This window comes from Myxine glutinosa, chromosome 9, assembly GCF_964187855.1.
Source record: "Myxine glutinosa chromosome 9, kmMyxGlut1.1, whole genome shotgun sequence".
NCBI lineage: Eukaryota > Metazoa > Chordata > Myxini > Myxiniformes > Myxinidae > Myxine > Myxine glutinosa.
Genome location: NC_136269.1, coordinates 86,848,652 through 86,873,165, shown reverse-complemented (window position 1 = coordinate 86,873,165; position 24,514 = coordinate 86,848,652). Strand labels below are relative to the sequence as shown.

Genomic DNA, 24,514 nt, shown 5'->3' with positions numbered 1-24,514 from the left:
AAATTGGCGTTGGATGGCTTTACGCACATTCGTCGCATCTGCTTCATTCACCACATGCAGTGCCTTGGGCGGGGTTGCTGCGGTGCTGGAGGGGGCGGAGCGAGAGAAAATCGTGGCCTATAGGCGCGTCGCGGTCACGCGCTCTGTCACTCTCGGAGTCTCGGTAGCTGTCTGTCCGTGCGGTTGTAAGCACCAGTGATGGGACGTTCGCTTGTCAATGCCGCAGAAACTTTAGTCGGCGCTGGGTTACGCATCGTATGACTTATTTACCCCTCCCCTCCCCACCGCCCGCCCTTCATCGAGGCCTCTGGGCGAGGCTCCGTTCGTGAGTGCGTGAGGCTGGACCGCGTCTCGCTTTCCCCGCTAAAGTTAATCGCGAGCCTTGTTTTGTCTTGGTGTTTCCGTTCTCTGGGTAGAACTAACAAGTGGGTGGACTCCTGATTGATTGGAGGAGGGGATCGGTTCGGAGTGTGTGGGGAGCGAAGTAGAACTAGAAGGCTCGCGTGTCCGGGTCAAGGGGGGCAGGGGGGAGCGGCCGGAGGGGGAGGGGGTTAGGGGTTGGTATAAGCGTTCGGGGGGGCGGGGGGGTTGAGATGGGCGCGTGTTATAGCTTGCGCGCACGCCTGCTGGGCCCGGACGCGGCCCCGCGGTGCGTCGTCGGTGGCGCCGAGCGCGAGGCGGACCGCGCCGACCGCGCCGACCGCGCCGAGAACGGTCGCGAGGCGGGTGCGCGAGCCGAGCGCGAGCTACGGCAGTGGCAGCGCGAGGAGGAACGCGCGCGACGCAAGGCAGAGCAGAAGCGCAGCCGCAGCATCGACAAGCGGCTCAAGGCCGAGAAGAGGGAGTACAAGCAGACGCACCGGCTCCTCCTGCTCGGTACGTGTTTACACAATCTGTTACACAATACAGTGGCCGCTCTACGGCGCCTTTTCTTTCGCTGTCAATACCGAACGCTTGTGCTCATTGTTGCGCATCATCTTTCACTCGAGACTCGGGAAAGTTCCGGTCTTGTTTGGTCATGACATGGATCCTGGCTGCTGATTGAAGGAAAACGCTTAGTACCTCCGAGTTCAGACCCTCCCAATCAATCACTGCAGTGAAAATGCACTTGTTCATTAACTCCAAGACGTGTATGTGTATGTCCCAGGCGAGTAAGTGTATCACTGTATCGTATGTCCCAAGACGTGTATGTGTATGTCCTAAGACGTTTGTGTGTATGTCCCAAGACGTGTATGTATATATCCCAAGACGTGTATGTATATATCCCAAGACGTATATGTGTATGTCCCAAGACGTGTATGTATATATTATATATATATATATCCCAAGACGTGTATGTGTATGTCCCAAGACGTGTATGTGTATGTCCCAAGACGTGTATGTGTATGTCCCAAGACGTGTATGTGTATGTCCCAAGACGTGTATGTATGTGTATGTCCCAAGACGTGTATGTATGTGTATGTCCCAGGCGAGTATGTGTATGTCCCAGGCGAGTATGTGTATCTCCCAGGCGAGTATGTGTATGTCCCAAGATGTGTATGTATATATCCCAAGACGTGTATGTATATATCCCAAGACGTGTATGTGTATTCCCAAGACGTGTATGTGTATGTCCCAAGACGTGTTTGTGTATGTCCCAAGACTTGTGTATATATATATGTCCTAAGACGTGTATGTATGTCCCAAGACGTGTAACGTGTATGCATGTATATATCCCAAGACGTGTATGTATGTGTCCCGAGATGTGTATGTATATTTCCCAAGACGTGTATGTGTATGTCCCAAGACGTGTATGCATGTATATATCCCAAGACGTGTATGTATATGTCCTAAGACGTGTGACTTGTATGTATATGTCCCAAGACGTGTGACTTGTATGTATATGTCCCAAGACGTGTGACTTGTATGTATATGTCCCAAGACGTGTGACTTGTATGTATATGTCCCAAGACGTGTGACTTGTATGTATGTGTCCCGAGATGTGTATGTATATTTCCCGAGACGTGTATGTGTATGTCCCAAGACTTGTGTATATATATATATATATATATATGTCCTAAGACGTGTATGTATGTCCCAAGACGTGTATGCATGTATATATCCCAAGACGTGTATGTATATGTCCTAAGACGTGTGACTTGTATGTATATGTCCCAAGACGTGTGACTTGTATCTATATGTCCCAAGACGTGTGACTTGTATGTATATGTCCCAAGACGTGTGACTTGTATGTATGTGTCCCGAGATGTGTATGTATATTTCCCGAGACGTGTATGTGTATGTCCCAAGACTTGTGTATATATATATATATGTCCTAAGACGTGTATGTATGTCCCAAGACGTGTATGCATGTATATATCCCAAGACGTGTATGTATATGTCCCCAGGTGGATCATACAGCAAACTTTCCATGTTGTTGATTACCTGAATGGCTTAAACACGCCATGATCAATCACCTCCCAAGCTATGAACATAGCCAGGTATTTAGCTGAACCGTGCACGCGTCGTCTATTTGCATGGTCTATGGTGCTCCTCCCCCTGCGCTGCAGCAATGATTTGTTGGATTCGTCTCACCATGCCCAGAAATAAATGTCTTGGGAGGGGCCATGTGAGTCTGTGCAGAGCCTTTCTGCCTGATCCCACAGCTGGCAGCTTTTGAAGCCTCAGCGTTGTTTGCTCCACAATGCTTTTAACCATTTAATGGCTTCAGAGCAAACTCGGGCACCAATTGTTAGCCGAGGCTCATGGAAATCCCACGTCGATCAATGCTATTTATCACATCTCTCCTATTATACTTCTAGACATTTTTAATCCACATTTTATTTCCCTTTAATTTGTCTCTGAAAGCTCGCGCAAGTGTCCGGCATGGATACTTGCCACGCGGTAATTGGTGTCCCGTACTGATATAATCCTTGTATTGATTTGATGTCGACTTCCAGGTTGCAAATGATTACCAAAAAAAGAGGAATGCAGAAGTGTTTGTTCCTGTTGTCGAACTTTGTGGAAATTCCAGGTGGTCGGTTGCAGCTGTTTTGTTTGGCCGTCATGAACACACAAACAGAATAGGTATACAGAGTGAAGTCATGTCGGCCAGGTTGTTTTTGTTCGAAAGTAATGGAATTTGTGTTGGCGTACTGTTTGCTGTTGTAACCCTGGTGTTGGGCTAGCGGCTAGGGTGCCAGCTTAGGATCCTTGGATCCTGGGTTCGAATCCCGGTCAATCGCTGAATTAACGCCAGGGGGGTTGACTCAGCCTGTCATCCTTCCGAGGTCGGCTAATTGAGTACCAGTTCACTGGTAATTCCCTGTTTGTCGTTAAAGGCGGCAAAAAGGGTTGGCGTCAGGAAGGGCATCCGGCCGTAAAACATTGCTTCAAAAAGGGGACCAAAAAAACAACAACAACCATGGTTCCCGAAAAAGGCCAACCCCCGCTTTGCGGGGAAAAATGGCCTCTAAAGGTACTGTTTGCTGTATTGTTTATTTTTAAAGAATTTTTTTTTATATACTGATATCGAGGCTCAGGTAAAAGAGACATTATTAATCGAGGCTCATTCTTATCAAGAGACCTTTTGAGTTTGTTTGTTTACCTGGTTTAAATAATTTCACACGTTTGAAAAATCGGTCAACATTTGACGTTGGAGTGGAAAACCAACAAGACTGTGGGATTTGTGGTTGGTGCGTGCGCTGTGAGTCTGCGGTTGAATTCCGATCCTGGCCTGGTCGTAGCAAAGGCTTTGTAAATAATACTGCTGCTTCCTTGGTCCACGCTCAGCATTTAGAACGTAGAGCAAGTACAACCCCATGGGGTTGGCATCCCGTAAGGGGGGGGGGGGGGAGGAATTTCTCTCATAAATTGCTCCGCTAATTGCAGAGAGAGAAATCATACGTCACAAAATAGTGTCGCTGGCACCCAGAATGCCCCATGAAGTTAATTCTCTTCCCCAAAGGTCAAGAGCTGTGTTTGTGTAACCTCTAGCTAATTTTACGTTGTCTATTAATCATGGGGCATTCTCCCTGGTGTTGGGCTAGCGGCTAGGGTGTCAGCTTAGGATCCTAGGATCCTGGGTTCGAATCCCGGTCGATCGCTGAATTAACGCCAGGGGGGTTGACTCAGCCTGTCATCCTTCAGAGGTCGGCTAATTGAGGACCAGTTCACTGGTAATTCCCTGTTTGTCGTTAAAGGCGGCAAAAAGGGTTGGCGTCAGGAAGGGCATCCGGCCGTAAAACATTGCTTCAAAAAGGGGACCGAAAAACAACAACAACCACGGTTCCCGAAAAAGGCCAACCCCCGCTTGCGGGGAAAAATGGCCTCTAAAGGTGGTTTTTTTATTAATCATGGGGCAGTGTATTAACAGGATGTGTTGGTTTGTAGTTAAATCATCAAGGATCCAATCATCTGAAATACCAGTCATTTAGCCCGGTGATAGTTTAATGAAGGATAGTTGAAATTGAGCTTCCCACACTCCCTCTAACTTGTATTGTACTTGTACTTGTACTTGGTCTGTCTCAATAATCTTTGGAGGTTGAATTGACCTGTTTAGTGTTCCCCTCCTGAATACTCCTACTTCTGATCTTGCGAACCCAGATTGTTAGATATGTCTAATATTGATGTCGTAACCCACCCTGGGACTCCTCTCCCCCCATGATCTGAATTCATGAAATACAAAATCGAAAAATCTATGACCACGTGATTCTGCAGACCATCAAGAAGAAGGGCTGAACCGGGTTTCAAAGCAATCGGTTGTTAAATAAGGGACGAGTCGGGATCTGAAGTTTGAGGGGGTAACGCCCTCCCTACTCCCACAATCCTTCCCCACACCCCCACTTTCCCCAGGATCCCACACAATCTAAAATCAAAAGACATCAACAATGCATTATATATGCACATAAGCAGTACGCTTGTCTTCACTTCATATATGTAACCCGGGTTAATTATATTTTCGGGAGCGATCGAGGCAGCGGTCTGTTGCCAATACACCACCCAAATAAAGGGATGTGTCAGAAGAATGTGAATTGCACACTTTGAACGAGATCGACCAGAGGGTGGGTACTCTGCTATGGTAATGTATTAGTAAATCAAATATAATAACATGACCCCCCTGGTGGCTCCCATATGGAGCGGATGCTTCGGGGTATGCATAATTAACAATGCCTTACAATTTTTTTGTGGCATCTAAATTTACTTCCAACTTATTGCATCCACCACCGAAGTTGGGTGGAGGTTATGTTTTCACCCCTACGTGTGTGTGCGTGTGTGTGTGTGTGTGTGTGCGTGTGTGTGTGTGTGTGTGTGTGTGTGTGTGTGTGTGTGTGTGTGTGTGTGTGTGTGTGTGTGTGTGTGTGTGTGTGTGTGTGTGTGTCAGTGTGTGTGTGTGTGTGTGTGTGTGTGTGTGTGTGTGTGTCAGTGTGTGTGTGTGTGTCAGTGTGTGTGTGTGTGTCAGTGTGTGTGTGTGTGTCAGTGTGTCGGTCAAGGAAGAATTGATTCAATTTTGGTGAAGGTGAAGATCCGCATCCAGATCGGAGAATTTCTTCCGGTGATTCTTCACCCTTACATTGAGTAGTAGGGCTAAAACCCATATATAACAGGATATCTCAAAAAGTTATAGAACTTTGTGAACAAGTTGTGTGTGTGACAAAGACAAATCGATTCGATTTTGGTGAAGATCTGAATACGCATCTGTATACAAGAAATTAAAATTTTTATTAGTGATTCTTCACTATTGAGTGATGGGGCCAAAGATGATATACACCATGATATTTCAAAATGTTGTGGACGACTTATGATAAAACTGTGTGGATGAGTTGGTTAGGCGACAAGAGCCAGCTGATTAGATTTTGGTTCAGGTCCGAATCCAGATCCGGCCTATCGGTGGGATACAAAACGAACTTGAGTCTGGTGGAGGTATGCTCTCTACCGAGTGCCGTTCTAGTTATTTTATTTATTCCTTTTGGCCCACTCAAAAGTAATCTTTTCTCAAAGCGTTTGCCATGTGGAAGTGTCCTATATCAGGTCACAACAATTCCTGTGTAATAGATGCTTAAATAGGTTGGATGTGTGGCAGGCACCCCCTATTGGTCATAACCCTTGCAGCAATTTCTGGTATGAGACTACCAACGTTCACACTCGCAATTCTGGTGAAGAGGTACTATTTGATGGCTATACCATGTGGTACAGTCTTGCTCTTGATGCACAGTGGTTCCCAGTTATTGTATGATCATCCACTCTGGCTTTGTGGATTGGGATGTATGTGTTCGCTTGACGACGCACTTTGGTCCTCATGCCGAAATACATGTGCATTGTGTACACTAGTTTTACAAGCTCTGTTAGACTGTACTTTGACAGTGGGTCGACTTGCAGGTTCTTGGCTTTATTACAATGTTTGGTGGTTTATTTTGAGGGGTTTTTTACCCTTTCTATAAAAATAAAGGCTTTCTCAAAAGAGATGCACAGTGGTTCCAAGTTATTAGATGACTATGCACTCTGACCCTTTACGTTGGGATTCATGCGTTTGACCATGTATTCTGGCCCTTTGGGCTGGGATCTATGTATTTGTTTGACTACGCACTCTGGCCTTTTGGCCAAATTGCATGGGTATGCTACTTTGACGAGTTTGATTGAACTGCTTGCATTGGCCGTAGGGCCGAGGTGCACGTTTTCGGAATTGTTACAGGGTTTGGGGTTTTTGTTTTTTGTACCTTTTTATTTGAAAAAAGAATGCAGTTGCATAAGGCCAGTGGGCCAGAAACATGTCCATGGATTGATTCCCAAGCGATGGGCTTGCATTGCTAAAGGGGTTGTCTGGTAGGCCTGCGGGCTGTGTGGCAGCTGACACTACTTTTTTTGCAGTGGGTGGTTCTGTCACAGGCTCTGTCCACTGCAACTTAAGCTGGTCGTGCCTCTTTTACTTAAAAAAAGAAGAAGAAGATCTTCCTTCCTGGCTGTTAAAATCCTTGTAAACGGTGTAATTGATGCTTTAATAGGGTGAAAGTGTGGCATGCACTCCATATTGGTCAGAACTTTTGGAGCAATTGATAGTGTTAGATGAGGATTCAGAAATCGCCATTCCAGTGAGGAGGGACTATTTGACACACACACACATACACACGTCCACACTTTCCACAAAATGCTCTTCAAACATCAGTGCATCCCAAGAATATACCTGCCGAGATGAGAAGGAGATGACAGCCTGATGGAGCTCAACCAAGTGAACAGGGTGACAACTGCAGGATTGGCTGAGTACATCAAGAGTTCAACAAACTACAAAATCCAATTTGGATGAAGACAGCAAGCCAGAAAAGGCATCCTCAACCCACCTTGAAAAAAAAACATTCCAAAAACAGGTGGGAATAGAAGATGTCACACATGAAACCAAAATGGCAATGAAGACAGCTCTAATGATTGCAAAAAAGACAAATAGAAAGTGAAATATCAATAGATATACACTGACAAGTGGGATAATGATAAAAAGCAGGGAGTTATAAAAAAAAAACGAGTTGGACAGATTGAGCATAGACAAAGAAGGCTTATTGGAATGGTGAAGAAGAGGCCAGCTCAACTAGGATGGAGAACACATCATAATAAATGCCCAAAACCAAAGACACTATACCAATGCCTTTAAAGAAATGGTGGGACTGAGTCAATCGGACAAGTGTAGGTTTTGCAAGGTAGAAACAGAAAGCATGTCACCTCCTATTGGGATGTAAAAAAAAAACCTCATATCATAACAGCTGTACATACAAAGGCACAACAAAGTGTGTCGAGTAATCCACTGGCACATTGCTTCACAAAGTACTGTACATCCTCCCTCTAATAGTTGTTAATTTGCATGTCTTCCTTCATTAGCTGGTAGACATTAAAATTCCATGGTGTCTTGTAACAAAGAGTGGGCTTGTTCACTCACTTGTTCTTGTTCACTGTTCCTTGGCAACCACATTCCCAAGGATGGTGGGTCCAAACATGCTTCTCACCTAGCTGAACGTCTTCACTATCTGGGTGGTGTATTCATTGCCATGTTGACTCAGAACGAGAGGGAATGATGATATCAATAACGGGAGGTGGGGAAAAAGGGGAAACTTGATCTGTGGGACATGTGACACGATAAACTAGAATACGACGTCCAAGTGTGCTCATCTGCAGAGGACGTATGCAGATGTAGAAGTATACAGTACATTGGCACAGATACATCAGAGGCTATGGATCCCATGCATGTTTCAGTACCCACCTCTTTTCTTCTGGGGCTGTCCTGGCACCATTGCTTCTGCCACAGTTGGTGACAGTATCTCAAGCCTACACCTACCCCCTAATCTCATATCCTTAATGTCTCTGGCCCCAAGATGGCCTGTGGCCTTGCCATCCATTCTCGCCAGACTTTGTCTTGTTGGCCACCCTTCGTTGTTGTTGCTCACATCCTCTGCTACCGCTTTGTTTTTTACTTCTGCCATTTGTTATTTTACATGCTATGCCTCGCATCACTTGTGTCAACTCTGTAAACCTAGCTGTCCCTTGTCATGTAGCCTCCTTCTAGCTCTCTTCACCCTGTCTCCACCTTGGCAGCTACATCTGCACTGTCGTCCTTCCACCACAGTCACTGTCATTGTTCCTATAATCGCTATTACCGCTCCCTTTACTTTTGTCTTGAACTCTACTGCTATCCTCCCCAAGTCTATTGCTTTCTACTTCTCTACCTCCTCTGTCTCCACTCTCATTTAGAATACAGTCTCTACTGTCAGCTTAATTTCCTCCTCAACCTCTACCTCAAGTGATACCACAAACCACCATCTCTGGGAGCTCCAACTATTAATCCTTATACACGAGAACTACTGACACTACACACACAGGATCCCCTATCAACTCTGCTGACATTATTTCCTCTGGCTCTACTATCACTGGCACACTCCCAAGCATTGACACGACCTGCTCAGAGATTAGAAAATGCACAGAATAGTCAACCTGGAAAGGTAGTGGCAGCAGAAACAGTAGATAGATACAGGTAGTGTACAAAAAATGGAAACACCAACAGAATGTCATTTAGTATGGTTCTGGGCTGTGACGTGCATCCAGGATGGCATGGATATGATATGATATGTCATGATGTGAAGAAGGGCCTGGAAATGTTCTGCAGGAATGTGGCACCATTCTTCCACAATGAAGTCTTCACATTCATGTCGGTTTGATGGAGGTGGAATCCATTGTCTTCTGTGCCTCTCCAGGCAGTCCCACAAATTCTCTATGGGATTGGGATCTCTATGGTCCAGCGATTGGGAGGGCCATGGAAGATTTGTAACTTCATCCTCGTGCACCTCAAATGACCGAGTGACAACACATGGACTGGAGCATTGTTGTCCTGAACGACCTCCCCCTCCCAGCGGGGAAGAAATGCTGCATCATGGGATGCAGAATATGGCTCAGAATGCATAGAGCGCTGCATCAAATCTGCCTTCTAATGGAACCAGTGAACCCAGGCCATGCCGGGAAAACCCACCTCACACCATTATGAAACCACGAGAATCTTTTGGAACCCGGGGCTGTCACCACACATGCACATTGCACACGTCCACTCATCGAGAACATGGTTAAGAACGACTCATCAGACCAAATAACATTCCTCCACTGCTCCGCAGTCCATTTCCTGTCCTCCTAGCACCACTAGACCCGCAAGTGGGTGGTGCCAAGTGTTATGAGCGGTTTGTGCGCAGCAACATAGCTACGGTATCTCACCCTGTGAACCGTCTTAGGGTCTGTCTCGTCTCGACACGATCACTGGGGTCTGTCTCGTCTCGACACGATCACTGGGGTCTGTTTCGTCCTGACACTATCACTGGGGTCTGTTTCATCTTGATGCCACAACTGGGGTCTGTCTCGTCGCTACACCACAACTGGGGTCTGTCTCGTCCCGACACCACAACTGGGGACTGTCTCGTCCCGACGCCACAACTTGGGTCTGTCTCATCCCGACGCCACAACTGGGGTCTGTCTCGTCTCAACGCCACAACTGGGGTCTGTCTCGTCTCAACGCCACAACTGGGGTCTGTCTCGTCTCGACGCCACAACTGGGGTCTGTCTCGTCTCGACGCCACAACTGGGGTCTGTCTCGTCTCGACGCCACAACTGGGGTCTGTCTCGTCTCGACGCCACAACTGGGGTCTGTCTCGTCTCGACGCCACAACTGGGGTCTGTCTCGTCTCGACGCCACAACTGGGGTCTGTCTCGTCTCGACGCCACAACTGGGGTCTGTCTCGTCTCGACGCCACAACTGGGGTCTGTCTCGTCTCGACGCCACAACTGGGGTCTGTCTCGTCTCGACGCCACAACTGGGGTCTGTCTCGTCTCGACGCCACAACTGGGGTCTGTCTCGTCTCGACGCCACAACTGGGGTCTGTCTCGTCTCGACGCCACAACTGGGGTCTGTCTCGTCTCGACGCCACAACTGGGGTCTGTCTTGTCTCGACGCCACAACTGGGGTCTGTCTCGTCTCGACGCCACAACTGGGGTCTGTCTCGTCTCGACGCCACAACTGGGGTCTGTCTCGTCTCGACGCCACAACTGGGGTCTGTCTCGTCTCGACGCCACAACTGGGGTCTGTCTCGTCTCGACGCCACAACTGGGGTCTGTCTCGTCTCGACGCCACAACTGGGGTCTGTCTCGTCTCGACGCCACAACTGGGGTCTGTCTCGTCTCGACGCCACAACTGGGGTCTGTCTCGTCTCGACGCCACAACTGGGGTCTGTCTCATCTCGACGCCACAACTGGGGTCTGTCTCGTCTCGACGCCACAACTGGGGTCTGTCTCGTCTCGACGCCACAACTGGGGTCTGTCTCGTCTCGACGCCACAACTGGGGTCTGTCTCGTCTCGACGCCATAACTAGGGTCTTGGCTGGTCCCTACACGGGAGGCCTGTAACTGTCCCGAGTCCCGTCCCTGGGTGCACCATTTCTGGCGATGCCATCTTAAACCACACCTAATTCCCAGTGACCACTATTACCACCTCTGTCAACCCTGACCTTGATGTGTGTCAACTCCAACACTGTCAACACCTCCATCTGTCTCGTCTTGGATCTCAGTCAACCGGATCTCAGTCAACGGAGAATCTTCTCTTCTGGACTTGGTTATGACTAACTTCCCTGAAAATGTCTGCTGCTCTTCTTCTGCTCCAATCGGCTCTTCTGATCATGTGCTTGTTAAAGTGGACATCTCTCTGACCATTTTCAGAGAGCCTCCTCAGCGTCGACGAGTCTGGCATTTCACTCAGGCCAACTGGCACGGTCTTCAAGCAGCCATCAATCATCTGGACTGGTCTCCCATCTCTACTGCCTCTGACATCAACTCATCCTGGGAATTCTTCCAAAGTAAATTGCTCTCTCTCATGCACAGATTTATCCCTTCTCGTCTTCAGTTGTCAACTGTTGTCAATGTCAATTCAGTTGTCAATTTATCCCTTCCTCCCGTCCATGGTACACGGAATCTTGTGGTGAGGCTATTGCCCAGAAACAACTTGCTTTCGTCTCCTGGAAAGCAAATCCAACGGAAGGAAATCTCATTTCCTTTCACAAAGCCCAAAACAAGTGTGTGTCCACCCTCAGGAGAGCCAGGAAACAATATCTCTCCGTCCTCAGGACCGAACTCTCTTATCTGTCTCCCTCTTCCAGATCCTGGTGGCGTCTGGTGAAATCTGTTTCTGGTGTTTGTTCCCCCTCCATCCCCTCCCTCACCTGAAATGGCCACACGGCTGACTCCGCACGTGAAAAAGCTGAATGCCTCAACTCTGTGTTTGCCTCTAAATCTTGTGTCCCAAACCCATCCCTCTCTGTACCCACCGTACCCAGTCGTACCCAGCTGCTCCTGGACTCTGTGTCCTTTCCTCCTGACAAGGTGGAAAAGTTTCTGTCAATCCTCGTCTCTGATTCTGCAACTGGACCTGACGGCATCAGCCCACGGGTCCTAAAATCATGTTCTTCCGCTCTTTCACTCCCCCTCTCTGTTCTCTTCACCCTCTCTTTTGCTCAAGGTCATCTTCCATCTGCTTGGAAATCTGCCAACATAACCGCTTTGCACAAAAAAGGTGCAAAAACACATCCCAGCAACTACAGACCAATCAGCCTTCTCCCAATTATCAGCAAAGTCATGGAATCCATCATTGCTTTAGATATGAAATCTTTCCTCTTCTCCAATGGCTTGATCTCTGATCATCAATTTGGTTTCAGACCTGGACACTCCACTCTGGACATGCTGCTTCTGCTTTCTCAACAATGGATGGAGGTCCTCAATGCCAAACAGGAAATTAGAGCAGTCTCCCTTGACATATCACGTGCCTTCGATACGGTCTGGCACCCCGCTCTGCTCACCAAACTCTCCTCTTTTGGTATCCATGGAAATCTCCACGCATGGCTGGCGGACTTCCTCTCTAGTCGTAGTCAACGTGTAGCCCTGAATGGGTTTCTCTCATCTCCTCTTCCTGTTCAGGCTGGAGTTCCCCAAGGCAGTGTTCTGGGCCCTGTGCTTTTTCTGGTCTTCATCAATGATCTCTCTGACTCTCTTGAAAATCCTCTCTATCTCTTTGCTGATGACTCTACTCTCTGTCGCTCCATTGTTCATCCCTCAGATCGGCAGTCTGCAGCCTCCTCACTCTCTGCAGACCTTGACAAAATCACAGACTGGGCAAACAAGTGGAACATGTCTTTCAATCCTGACAAATCTCACACTCTTACGATGTCTCTCCGAAAAGACTGACTGGACAACCCTCCCATCCACTTTCTGAATAATCCTCTCCAAGAAGTTCTGTCACTCAAGCTTTTGGGTCTCACTATCTGCCATGATCTTTCCTGGAAAAACCACATTTCAAATCTGGCCTCCAAAGCCAGTCGCCGACTGGGCATCCTCCGTCGTGCGAAGTCCTTCCTTGGCACACCTGAGCTCCTCACCACATACAAGGCTTTCATCCGCAGCTCAATGGAATACTGCTCTCCCCTCTGGGCTGGTGCTCCTGCCTCACACCTAGCTCGCCTTCACGCTGTTGAAACCAAAGCATTCAGAATCATTGGAATCTCCCGCGATGAAGCTAACTCCAAGGGCCTCTCACTCACTCACCGCAGGCAGGTTGGTGGTCTTTCCGTCTTCTACCGACTCCTCTCTGGCCTTGCCCCCCCAGCTCTCTCTGGGCTCTGTCCCGCAAATATTCCTACAGGTCGCACAAGATCTGCCTGCAACCCTCTTTTGGTTAAACTGCCAAAATCAAGACTCTCTGCTCACCTTCACTCCTTCATTCCTCTTTTCTCCCGCCTCTGGAACAAACTCCCTCACTCTCTTCAATCCCACTCCACCCTCCAAGTCATTAAAACAGCTGTTCACCACCATCTCTTATCTTCCCCCATCCAAAACCTTGATCTTTTCTACCCCTGCTAATTTCACCCCAATTCCACTTTTTGAAATACCAACTTTTGTCCTGGAAGTCCTTGGTGTCCTTGTGCTTTATACTTCTTCCTCCCCCCCCCCCTTCCCACGCCTCCTCCCCCCGGGCCCTCTCCCTTCCACACATCTCCCTGCTCTCGGATGTTGTGTGGGTGTGCTTCCCCTTTTCTCCCCATCTTGTCTTCCGCTCCCTCTTTTTGTGTATTTTGTTTGTCTGGTCGACTTGTTTGTGAAGTTAATGTTAGCTCTTTCACGAGCCTCGATTCAGTATACAAAAAAAAAAAAAAAAAAAAAAAAAAAAAAAAAAAAAAAAAAAAAAAAAAAAAAAATCGCCCCTGACCATATAAACTGTTCATCCTGGCGGAGGTATACGCTCTACCGAGTGCCGTTTCTAGTTTGCCAAAATTATATATTCAGATGATTATGAACAATCAGATGCTGCTTCTCAACATTAACTTGATTTATTCTGTATTTTTAAATTCCAAGCTTGATTTAACATCCATTGAACCTAATGAACCCTCTTTGGAGACACCTGGAGTATTCGTATCCAAACCTCCTGACACCAAATTGTAACATGTCAGGTTCCACTACAAAATTACCTTGGTACGTATTTTGTAGATGCCCAAACATCCCAAATTGTCCCTGGAGGCAGTGTTCAAATCCCAAACTACTGACAGCCATTTGTAACATGTAGATGCTGCACATACCACATACACCTCAGAGCTTCGGCTTATAAGTAGTGGAATCGGGTTTGGCCTGATGCAAATTTGGCGGGACCTTTTGATAATTCCAAGAGGACGGCGTGTCTCGAGAAATCATGGATGCCGTCTGCAACACTCAACTTTGGCCAGATCTTCGCGCCCAAAGTCGGTTTACTGTGCCGGTGAAGAAAGCGAGGCAGAGCGGGAACCATGCCGGCAACTACACCGTGGTTAATTCATTGGCCGAGCAAACCACCGCCAGATGTCACATTGTGGGCTACCATTACAATTACGATCTCTGTCCAATCGCTCCGGGAACACTATTTCAGACCAACCACAAGCAGGATGAATCAGGATACATTCAACAATTGCATACATTTATTAAACAAGCGAAATAGAAAAAAATGACTGGAGGAATAATGAGAAATCAAAGACAGAAAATGGGGGGGGAAATTTTAATGCCAAAATGGTGGGAAAAATTAGACACCAGCATCGCAAGCAATTGAAGCAATATAAAAACACATATATACATTACAACACATGCCCTCACCACTACGCGGATATACATACCCTGTAGCACTTGCAACAATCAGTTAACACGAAATACGCTACTGGATCCACAAGGAATGACAGAGGTTGGGTTGAGGGGAAAGAGAATGTCGAGGTTGAGGGAAGAGAAAGAGTGGGACGTTTTGGGCGCATCCCGGCGCACCTTCAAGAACCTCTGTCAAGGCTATTGCCCACGGCGTGATGGTCCAGACCCAATGGTTTGGGCCTGCCCCCTCCCTCACCCCCCCCCCCCCCCCCCCCACTCCCTGCAGTGGCAGCTCTCCGGACGTATGGGGAAAATGCAGCAGTTCCTTCACCCAACACGATGACTTGCATGGCTCCGGGTATATTATTCCGGGGATGAGAGCTGACGATGTTACTTGACTGATCATGACTTGTCCTTGGTTCTAAAACAGTGTGCCAGGCCGTGTGGACGTCAGTAAAGCCACGGAGAAAGCGAATTGAGGAAAATGTGAAGAGGAAGAAGTGTTGCGAAGTCTGAAGAAAGATGCAGCGAGCAATTGTGAATGTGTGTGGAAAGTGAAAAAGGCGTGAGGTGTGATGAGACATTCAGGTGAGTACAGTATGAAACTCTGCTCTGGGGGACTGAAGCGAAGGATGGGAAAATCGCATTCGGGACCAGGTTTTCAAACTGCTGTTCTGGCGGACGCGATCATGGAGTGAGCAAGAATTTGTTGCGCTTTCGTTATTTTATCCTCCCACAGTCCGTGGGGTGGAGGTCTGATCGAACTTGTGAGAAGACTCCAACACCTTCTGTCCCCACCTTGATTGCCCTGTGATCGTGGCTGTGTGACTGTGGTTGTTGCGTGATTGAGTGAGCGGGTTTGCGAGTAGTTGTTGTGTTGAAGAAAATGAAAAGAGCTAGAAGGACAGAGAGATATAGAGATAGAAAATGGGGGGAAAGGGAACAAAACCCAATCTGCTCACAAACACAATGCATATTTATCACATAAATACAATTTACCTAACTTCCAAACAGAATACGAAATAAATAACTGACTCTAATATTTGTGTTTGTGCTTCCATTCTCTCGGGAGGTGCACGACCTCCTACCCGAATCACAACCGTCACAATGCTCTATATAATTTGAGAAGTCAATTTGTTTGTTGGTTTGTTGTTTGATTTTGATACATTCCTAAACCACTGAGTGGATGAGTTGAAAACTGCTGGTTGTATTCAGGGAGTGCAGTTGAACATTTTAGGCAGTTAAATAAATTCATAGCCCCTGGGGTTGAAAGGGGGGGGGGAGCATCCCAATTCTATAAATGTGTATCATACAAATCTTCCTGTCTGTAATTTTGTTGGAATAAACTCATCCATAAGGACGGTTTCTTCACTAATAATTATGACAACAAATCAGTTCTGATTATATTTTAAATAATTAACACAGAAATGAGGCACAACCCTGATATGGCCATGGAGCTATTGGCAACAAAGGATAATCAGGGATTGATTGAGGAAAATAACAGCACAGGAAAATATTTAGAAAAGAAAAAAACCCTGTGCCTGTATTTTGTGCTCGTCGGCCCCATACACGCACCACTCCATGGGGCCGGTGGGCAGTCAGGCCGAGTTTCTCAATCAGCATCACAGTTCTGGATCACCCTTATCAACAGCAAACTGGGCTGAGGTAAGCCAAAACCGTGGTGAGCCGAGCCAACCCTTTCCAAGTCCCTCTCTCCTCTATATGTGTGCCAACCACCACTCACTCATTCACCTTCACTGTCCTTTTGGGAATCACCACCACGACTCCACATTCCCAAGGGAGTGGGACCAATCGTGCTCCTTGCCCAGCTGAATGTCTCCATCCCTTGAGTCATCCACGTTATCCCGAGGCATATTCGTCAGCAGGGCTCCTATGCCCTTGAACTGCAGGGAACAGCAATATAACATTATTGGGAGGTGGGAAAAGGGGGAAACTTGACCCATTGGAAAGGTAGCACTATAAAACAAATTGATCTTGATTACGATGTCCACGTGTGCTCATCCTATCTACATTGGACGTGCTCAGATGTGGCTGTATGTATACTGACACAAATATGGAGGGCGGTGAGGTGCAGCGTCTGTGCTCTCAAAGATGACTGGTTTCTGTCATGCCAAATTATAGGAACAGCTTGGAACTGGAAATATTTTTGGCTCAAGCAGTGTTTGTTACAATCCTGATTCTGTTCTGCTCGAGTATGCATGTTGGTTCTATTTTAATGCTTGTTGACATGACTTTTCGTCACTATTTTCGTTTATCGCTATGCTTTCACAATGCTCGTTTTATTTTAATCGAAAGCTTTTGTTCATGTACCAAGTCGAGGCAAGTGTGGAGGAGATAGAACATAAAAACAGACCATTATGCAACATAAGAAAATGAATGGTAGAAAGAGAGGGGGGAAACACCAACGGCAGTGATGAAGGGCAAAATAGAGAGACTTGTAGAAATAAGGGGTGGGGCAGACATACGAGGTGGACAAGATGTATACAGAAGCAAATTCTCAGGAAGGAAAAACTGGAAATTTGGAAAGAGGTGGACTTGGGGGTGTGAGTTAATGGGGATGGAAAATATAATGGTGTTGGATTGGGGATTTTCTGAGATGGTGAGGAGCAGCTGTCTTGAAGACCTTTAGGGAAGGATGAGATTGAAGGGAATGTGGAAGTTGATTCCACAGGTGGGGGAAAAAGATGAACGAATGAGTGGAAATGAGCGGTGATTCTGGATTTTGAGAGTTTCACTTTTTGCACACTACATAAACGTTTGGGGTAGAGTGGGGACATAGCAGAAGGTGCATGCAATACCAGAATGGAGGCAGTAGAAGACAGAGAGGCCACTGACCTGTCTAAAATGTGAAAGTAGAAGGCCTATAGATTAAACTTCATTGTGGGAGATTCCTATGATCTTGAAGGCCTTGGCGCCAACCCAGAGGGGAAAGTACGCCATAAAGCTGCGGATGAAGGCCTTGTAGGTGGATAGGAGTTCAGGCGTGCCAAGGATTCCCAGTCGGTGGCTGGCTTTGAAGGCCAACTTTGAAATGTGATTTGCCAAAGAAAGATCATCACTGATAGGGAGACCCAGGAGATTGAGTGACTGAACAACTTCAAGAGAATTGTTAAGAAAGTAGATGGGAGGGTTTGCTCGACGATTATTTTGGAGAGACGTAGTGAGAGTGTGAGATTTCTCACGATTGAAAGACCTATTCCAAGCGTTTGACCATCTCGATGACTCATCCTGTCTGCTATCGTCTGGGGTAAAGAAGATGCGAGTTAGGACATTACTAAGGCAGGTGTCTTTCATTCAGTGTAGTTAAAGCATGCAATGGTCTCCCTAGAAAGGTGATGGCATTGGAGGTGGTGGATAGGTTTAAATTGGAATTTTTAAGTACATGGATGCGTTGGAGATAGATGGGTTACAGGGATATTAACAGGACCTGTAGATAGCTTGTGTATGGACGGGTGATGATTTCTGGGGTTTGTGCAGTGCAGGCATGATGGGCCGAATGGCCTCCTCCTGCACCAAAGTTCCTTGTGTTCAGGTCCAAGTTGATACAAAGGGAAACTTGGTTTGATTGTTCCAAAATCACTTCCACAGCAGTCCTTGTTGACGTGTTAATTTTATTAGCAGGCTGTTTCACAGAGGAACCTCTAATGGGCTAAAAAAAAAAGAACTTGAATAACTGTTGAAGGTGTTGAGATCATCCATTTGTGTATTGTTTTGGCAGCAATGAAACCTCTTGTCTTGCTATGGAAGGAATCTTTTTTCTTCTTACTGTCCATTTAAAAACCAGCTCGCTGGGTGAGTGTTTTAATGTTGTAACTTAAGTTTAATGTTTTTTGTTTGTCAAGTTGTTTTCAATTTGATGTTTATGATGGATGTTGTACTGAAACTGCAGTTGTCATTACTGATTTATTGTTGGAATCTGCAGATGCGATGATTTTGTACTGTTCAAGAAACATTAACAAATTTTGGCGCGTGCTCTTGCACAGCGATGGAATATTTCTACCCCTTTAAACCTTCAAGGTGGCATTTGATGTCGTTCCTCAAACCATTGACAAAATCTTTTCCTCTTTTCTTATCTCTTGCCAAGATTTCTTTCATTTAAAAGTGGAAAGTACAAGAGAAGGATAGAACCCATAGTTATTAACAAAGACCTGTATCAAGGGAAGGGAATGATTGTTGACCACAATGAGTTGATGAGCATCACATGCTGGTAAGATCCCTGTGAGCCAGCAGATGCTTCTACCCTGAAGCTCATTAATTAGCCAGCTGGGTTTATGCTCACAATCAAATCGTGGTTATGGTAGTTATCCTGAGACCGGCTTGATTGCGTGGAGATTAGAGTCTAAGTCTATATATTGCTGACTTCAGGTGGATTTGAACCAACAAACTCTGGAATCCTAGTCTGGTCCAGTGTTTCCCTCTTACCCACCACTTTCTTGGCAATAAGTTAACCTTTCATCTGTGTCATTGTTCTTTCAAGAATCTCAACATTTGTAGACGGTGGGGCTGGGGGCAGGGGGTGTTTATTTCATAATTTACTCGTAGAATCTCGTGGTAAAAATACCATGATAGAAAAATATAAAGAAAGGCTTTAGCTTTATTCTGCTGCTGGTTAAAATAGCTCGAAATGGGAAGTTCAACAAGGAATGTCTTGAGTGGTTGTATGCACCTGCCACATAAGAAAAGAAGAGAGTAAAATGGGTTTAACTATTTATTAATTTATTTTTAAAAATTGGCTCGACAATTTACCATGGATTTTTGTCCCCCGTCGCACCGCTGAGCGAAAGGGGGGACTATGGTTTTCCCCTCCGTCCGTGTGTGCGTCCGTGCGTGCGTGCGTACGTGCACTGCAATATCTTTATAAAAGTAAGCGAAGGACAGAATTCTAATTTGGTGTGTGGGTGCAACTAGGCATATGGAAGAACCCTATTGAAAATTAGGTCGCCACGTCAAAATCCAAGATGGCTGTCACCATATCTAAACCTTGTGAGCGCGATATCTTGAAAAGTAAATGTCTGAACCTTGTGAGCGGAATATGTTGAAAAATAAATGAACTACTAACTTCTAATCCGGTGTATGGGTGTATCGAGGCATAAGGAAGAACGCTATTGAAAATTGGGTCGCCACGTCAAAATCCAAGATGGCCGCCACCATATATGTCTGAACCTTGTGAGCGAAATATCTTGAAAAATAAACGAACTACTAACTTCCAATCCGGTGTGTGGGTGTATCTAGGCATAAGGAAGAACGCTATTGAAAATTGGGTTGCCACGTCAAAATCCAAGATGGCCGCCACCATATATATGTCTGAACCTTGTGAGCGAAATATCTTGAAAAATAAACGAACTACTAACTTCTAATCTGGTGTGTGGGTGTATCTACGCATAAGGAAGAATGCTATTGAAAATTGGGTTGCCACGTCAAAATCCAAGATAGCCGCCTTGCGTCTTCCACTTTGTCAACTCACAACACTTCACCGACGGGGGACCTAGGCGTAACGCTTGTATGAAGATAATTTAGTCATAGGAATAAAGTACAGGGTGTCCACAAAGTCTTGTTCCGGTTTAAAAAAAATTATTATAACAAAACCAAAAGGGATGCAGTGATGTGGTTTTTTGCATTTCGTCACATAATTCATAACGTTTCTTGTGTTCTTCAGTAACTTAACACATCAACATGTGCACCTTTTAGTGGCACATAACACATCCAAGCGAAAATCCATTTCAATCCACGTGTTGACCAACATATCCCTCGTCACACTGCTGATGCAATTGGTTATCCTTACAGAAAGTGATTAAAATTGAAATTGTACAAAAAGTACAAATTGAAATTGATTCTTGAAGGATGAAGGGCAGTAGTTAATATGGTTATTATGATGTTAATATATAGTTAATATATTAAGCCTGACCCATGACCATTCAAATGATTTTCTCCTCGATAGAGAGCGTTGTGTGTGGAATAGTTTTTCAAATTTCTGAAAATGTAAGTATTTTTAACTCAACTGGACTATGTCCAGCTGAGTTTTTGTCGACACCCAGTGTCCATCGTCCGTCGTCTGTCTGTCTGTCTGTCTGTCTGTCTGTCATCTGTAAACAATTCGACGTCTACGCTCTAAAAGTCACAAATATTGATTAAATTTGATGAAACTTGTTATGCAGCATCTTTAAGACATAAACTAGTTTGGGATTGCATTTTGGCGTTGCACGCCCAAAAATGGGCGCGGCAGGGCGGCCATATTGAAAATCAATTTTTGTCAATCTGGTACTTCCTAGAAGCTAGAAGCTAGTAGGCTGAAACTTGGTGTGTAGACGGTATGTAACAAACCTCAACACATAAATTAGGGTTTTGACAATGTCTGAAAAATGACCTCGTCATGATCTATGACATGACTTGACCCATAAACATCAGTTTGGACGACGTCCAAGCTCTAAAAGTCACAAATACTGATCAAATTTGATGAATCTTGTGCCTTTTGCCACTAAAGATATTTTAAAATTGTCATTTTTCTGGTTTCCATGGAAACAAGTTGGACAAAAAATTCATTACCACTTTCCACACCGACTATATATGTTCATCGAAAATAAACTCTGGCAACAACAGATTCCTGAAGAACAGTCGTACAGTTCAAGGTCGAAATGTTGGAAAGCTGTTTACTAGAACAATCAGCTAGGAACATAGTAAAAGAGCATCTAGCATTTGTCCACTCCACAACTAAGCAACTGTTTTTCCTGTCTATGTACTAGTCTTTCAAGTTTCAACCTATTGACAGTGTGAGAATGTATGGAGAATTCAAGAGAAAATGACTAAGTTGTAATGTCTCGAGTCCAATTCAATGGTGTGTGTGTGTGTGTGTGTGTGTGTGTGTGTGTGTGTGTGTGTGTGTGTGTGTGTGTGTGTGTGTGTGTGTGTGTGTGTGTGTGTAGGTGTGTGTAGGTGTGTGTAGGTGTGTGTAGGTGTGTGTAGGTGTAGCTTAAACCCTGTTGAACACATCTATTGAAATATTCAACATATCTTGATTCAATACCATACATGGATATTGTTTGACCAAGTCTTTCTAAATAAATTCTAGTCTGAAATCTGAGAAAAGTAATTGTAGTTTTACTTTTCATGCCTCACTTAAAACTCAATTTTTTCTAGTTTCCTGTTTAAACATGAGATACCTTCAACGTTACTGTACCTCTTTAGCACATATAAACTACATCGTTTGTGGTTCTATTATGCATATTGTAACCATATTGAAAGAGACCAGTTGAGTTCAGGTTCCCTGGAACCTCTAGTTCTATAACTAAATCATATGTTCATGCATATTTAATTGATTTGAAGTTTTGGACCTAATGTCACATGTTGGACCCCACAAATATGGAATTAGCCATATATATACATTACGAAATATATATATATATATATATATATATATATATATATATATACATTATACATATATATATATATATATATATATATATATATATAGTCACGTGAAAAAGTAAGTACACCCCATGTAAAGTTTTGACTTTTTCAACATATTTCAACATACAGCTATTTGATCTTCATTTCAATAATATTGACAGATAAAGGTGATATAATATTGTTGCGAATATGGAATTTGGCCTCCATATCCGCTTGTAAATATTCCCCTATTTTCTCCAATACTCCCCAACTTTCCCCAATCCCCCATTCCCTAGTCCCATTGCATGTAAATAACAATCAGTAGAGCCGACCTTCCCCTTATTCCCCCATTAAATGTCGTGCCCAGGTCCACCGCACCACACGTAGACAACTTTCGGACATCTTCCTAGTTATTCTTAATCTATGTCAGTTAAGGCCTCGTCTCCATTAATTATGACTCTTCGTTGCACCAGAATGTGATTATATGGCATCAGTAGTGAGTTTAGGACCTTTCCCATACCTCCTTCCATCTTCTTCCCCAACAATTACAACAACAACAGAGGAGATGGCGGCGGAGCGGGGGAGGATGCGTCCTCACACCGGCTCGATTAGCGCCATTGACCACGCGCTCCACGGGGTTACCACGGAGGGGCTGGCTGTCAGCTCCTCCTCAAGGGCGGAGCCTGGTAACCCCCCGCACCCAATCAGAAGGGCGGACCGATTCCATCTGGGGCGGCGCTAGCGAGCCGAGGACGTGTCACTCCCCGCCGGATATACGCGGCCACGCGCCGGATGTGACGTCAGATGCGCCCCCAGCTGGAGAAAGAACGTTGCCTGCGATCGCGGAGAGGAAGAGAACCCGCCTGTGAAAGAACGTTACCTCCGAGCGCTGAAACCTCCCGCATCTCTGGACCGGACCGGGTCGATTCTAACCTTTGAGCACAGGTGCACCTGGAGCCATCGACAACCGCTTTCCTGCCATCAACCCCCGTGTGAGTCAGCTTTGTCCCGTTTATCTGTCGTCTGTTGGGAATAATATAAGATTGTGTCTAAGTGCCTGTCTTCCTATGATGTACCTCTCGTCCTTGTAATCTAACCTTTCCGTACGAATATAATCTCCTCCGGAGGTCTTGAGAATTGAAACATTGGTGTCGTATTGTGTTATTGTAATCCAGCCGGGTGTCTTCTTTTCCTTATTGAGCCAGCATCGCGCGACTAGTCAACGTTCGGGCACAATCGGGTAACTTGTGCAGACGTGGTCATACCATAAAACCGCTCGGTAAATAACATCCAAGCCACGTCTGTAACAATATAACAAATATCATGAAACATTTACATTTTGTAGTCCATTGTATAATTTAAATAAACATAAATGCAATTTTCGCAAGTGGAAAAAGTAAGTACACCCCTACATTTATCACTACTTCAAATACCTAAAATTTGAATCAGGTGCACCAGCTCAGGTGCAAATGATTAGAACATCGTGAGAGAGGATCTTGGAGGAACCTGTCTTATTTAAACTACAGACATTTAGTTTGGTTTGCTCTTTGTTGTTGAAGTGTGCGGCGTCACCATGCCTTGATCAAAAGAGCTCTCTGGGGCCTTCAGAAAGAAGGTTATAGATGCCTATGAGTCTGGAAAGGGATTTAAAAAGATCTCCAAACAATTTGAAATCAATAATTCGACTGTGCGGAAGATCATCTACAAGTGGAGAAGATTCCAAACAACTGCCAACTTGTTCTGGCCAGGCCGCCCCAACAAGTTCAGCCCGAGAGCAGACCGCAAGATGCTGAAAGAAGTCTCTAAGAACCCCAGAATGTCATCACAGGACCTACAGGTAGCTCTTGCCACTGTTGATGTCAAAGTGCACGAGTCTACCATAAGAAAGAGGTGGCACAAATTTGATCCACATGGGAGTTGTGCCAGGAGGAAACCTTTGCTGTCCAGAAAGAACATCAGAGCAAGACTAAAGTTTGCCAATGAACACCTCAGCAAAGACCAGCACTTCTGGAACAATGAGCTCTGGACAGATGAGTCAAAGGTAGAGCTATTTGGTCACAGTACCAGAAGACATGTTTGGCGAAAACCCAAAGACAGCATTTGACCACAAGAACCTGATACCAACTGTAAAGCATGGTGGTGGAAATATTATGGTTTGGGGCAGCTTTGCTGCATCAGGGCCTGGGCAGCTCACCATCATAGAATCGAATATGAATTCTTCATTGTACCAGAGGGTGCTTGAGGATAATGTGAGGCCATCTGTCGGAAAGTTGAAGCTCAACCGAAGGTGGGCCTTGCAACATGACAATGACCCGAAACATACCAGTAAATCCACCAAGGAATGGCTGAAAGGAAAGAAATGGAGGGTTCTGGAATGGCCAAGTCAAAGCCTGGATCTAAATCCCATCGAGATGTTATGGGGGGATTTGAAACGAGCTGTGCATGCAAGAAACCCCTCAAACATCGT

At 45.6% G+C, this 24,514-nt stretch overlaps 3 protein-coding genes across 5 annotated transcripts in view; 2 read left to right on the top strand and 1 right to left on the bottom strand.

Moving 5' to 3' along the window:
- Positions 1 to 240, bottom strand: part of CTU2 (cytosolic thiouridylase subunit 2) — a 162,246-nt gene extending 162,006 nt beyond the window's left edge. The window contains exon 1 of the mRNA XM_068128866.2: positions 28 to 240. The gene's annotated coding sequence lies outside the window, so the exon portion shown is untranslated. The remainder of the gene's footprint in view (positions 1 to 27) is intronic.
- The window catches only part of MVD (mevalonate diphosphate decarboxylase), a 304,225-nt gene that overhangs the window by 75,614 nt on the left and 204,097 nt on the right, over positions 1 to 24,514 (top strand). The window lies entirely within an intron of this gene.
- LOC137435255 (guanine nucleotide-binding protein G(s) subunit alpha) overlaps positions 231 to 24,514 on the top strand; it is a 150,552-nt gene continuing 126,268 nt past the window's right edge. The window contains exon 1 of one of the 2 annotated variants that reach the window (XM_078784500.1): positions 231 to 876. In XM_078784500.1, coding sequence (XP_078640626.1) covers positions 594 to 876 — 283 coding nt within the window. In that variant the 5' untranslated portion in view covers positions 231 to 593. The remainder of the gene's footprint in view (positions 877 to 24,514) is intronic. The other variant, XM_068128867.2, reaches the window with a different exon arrangement.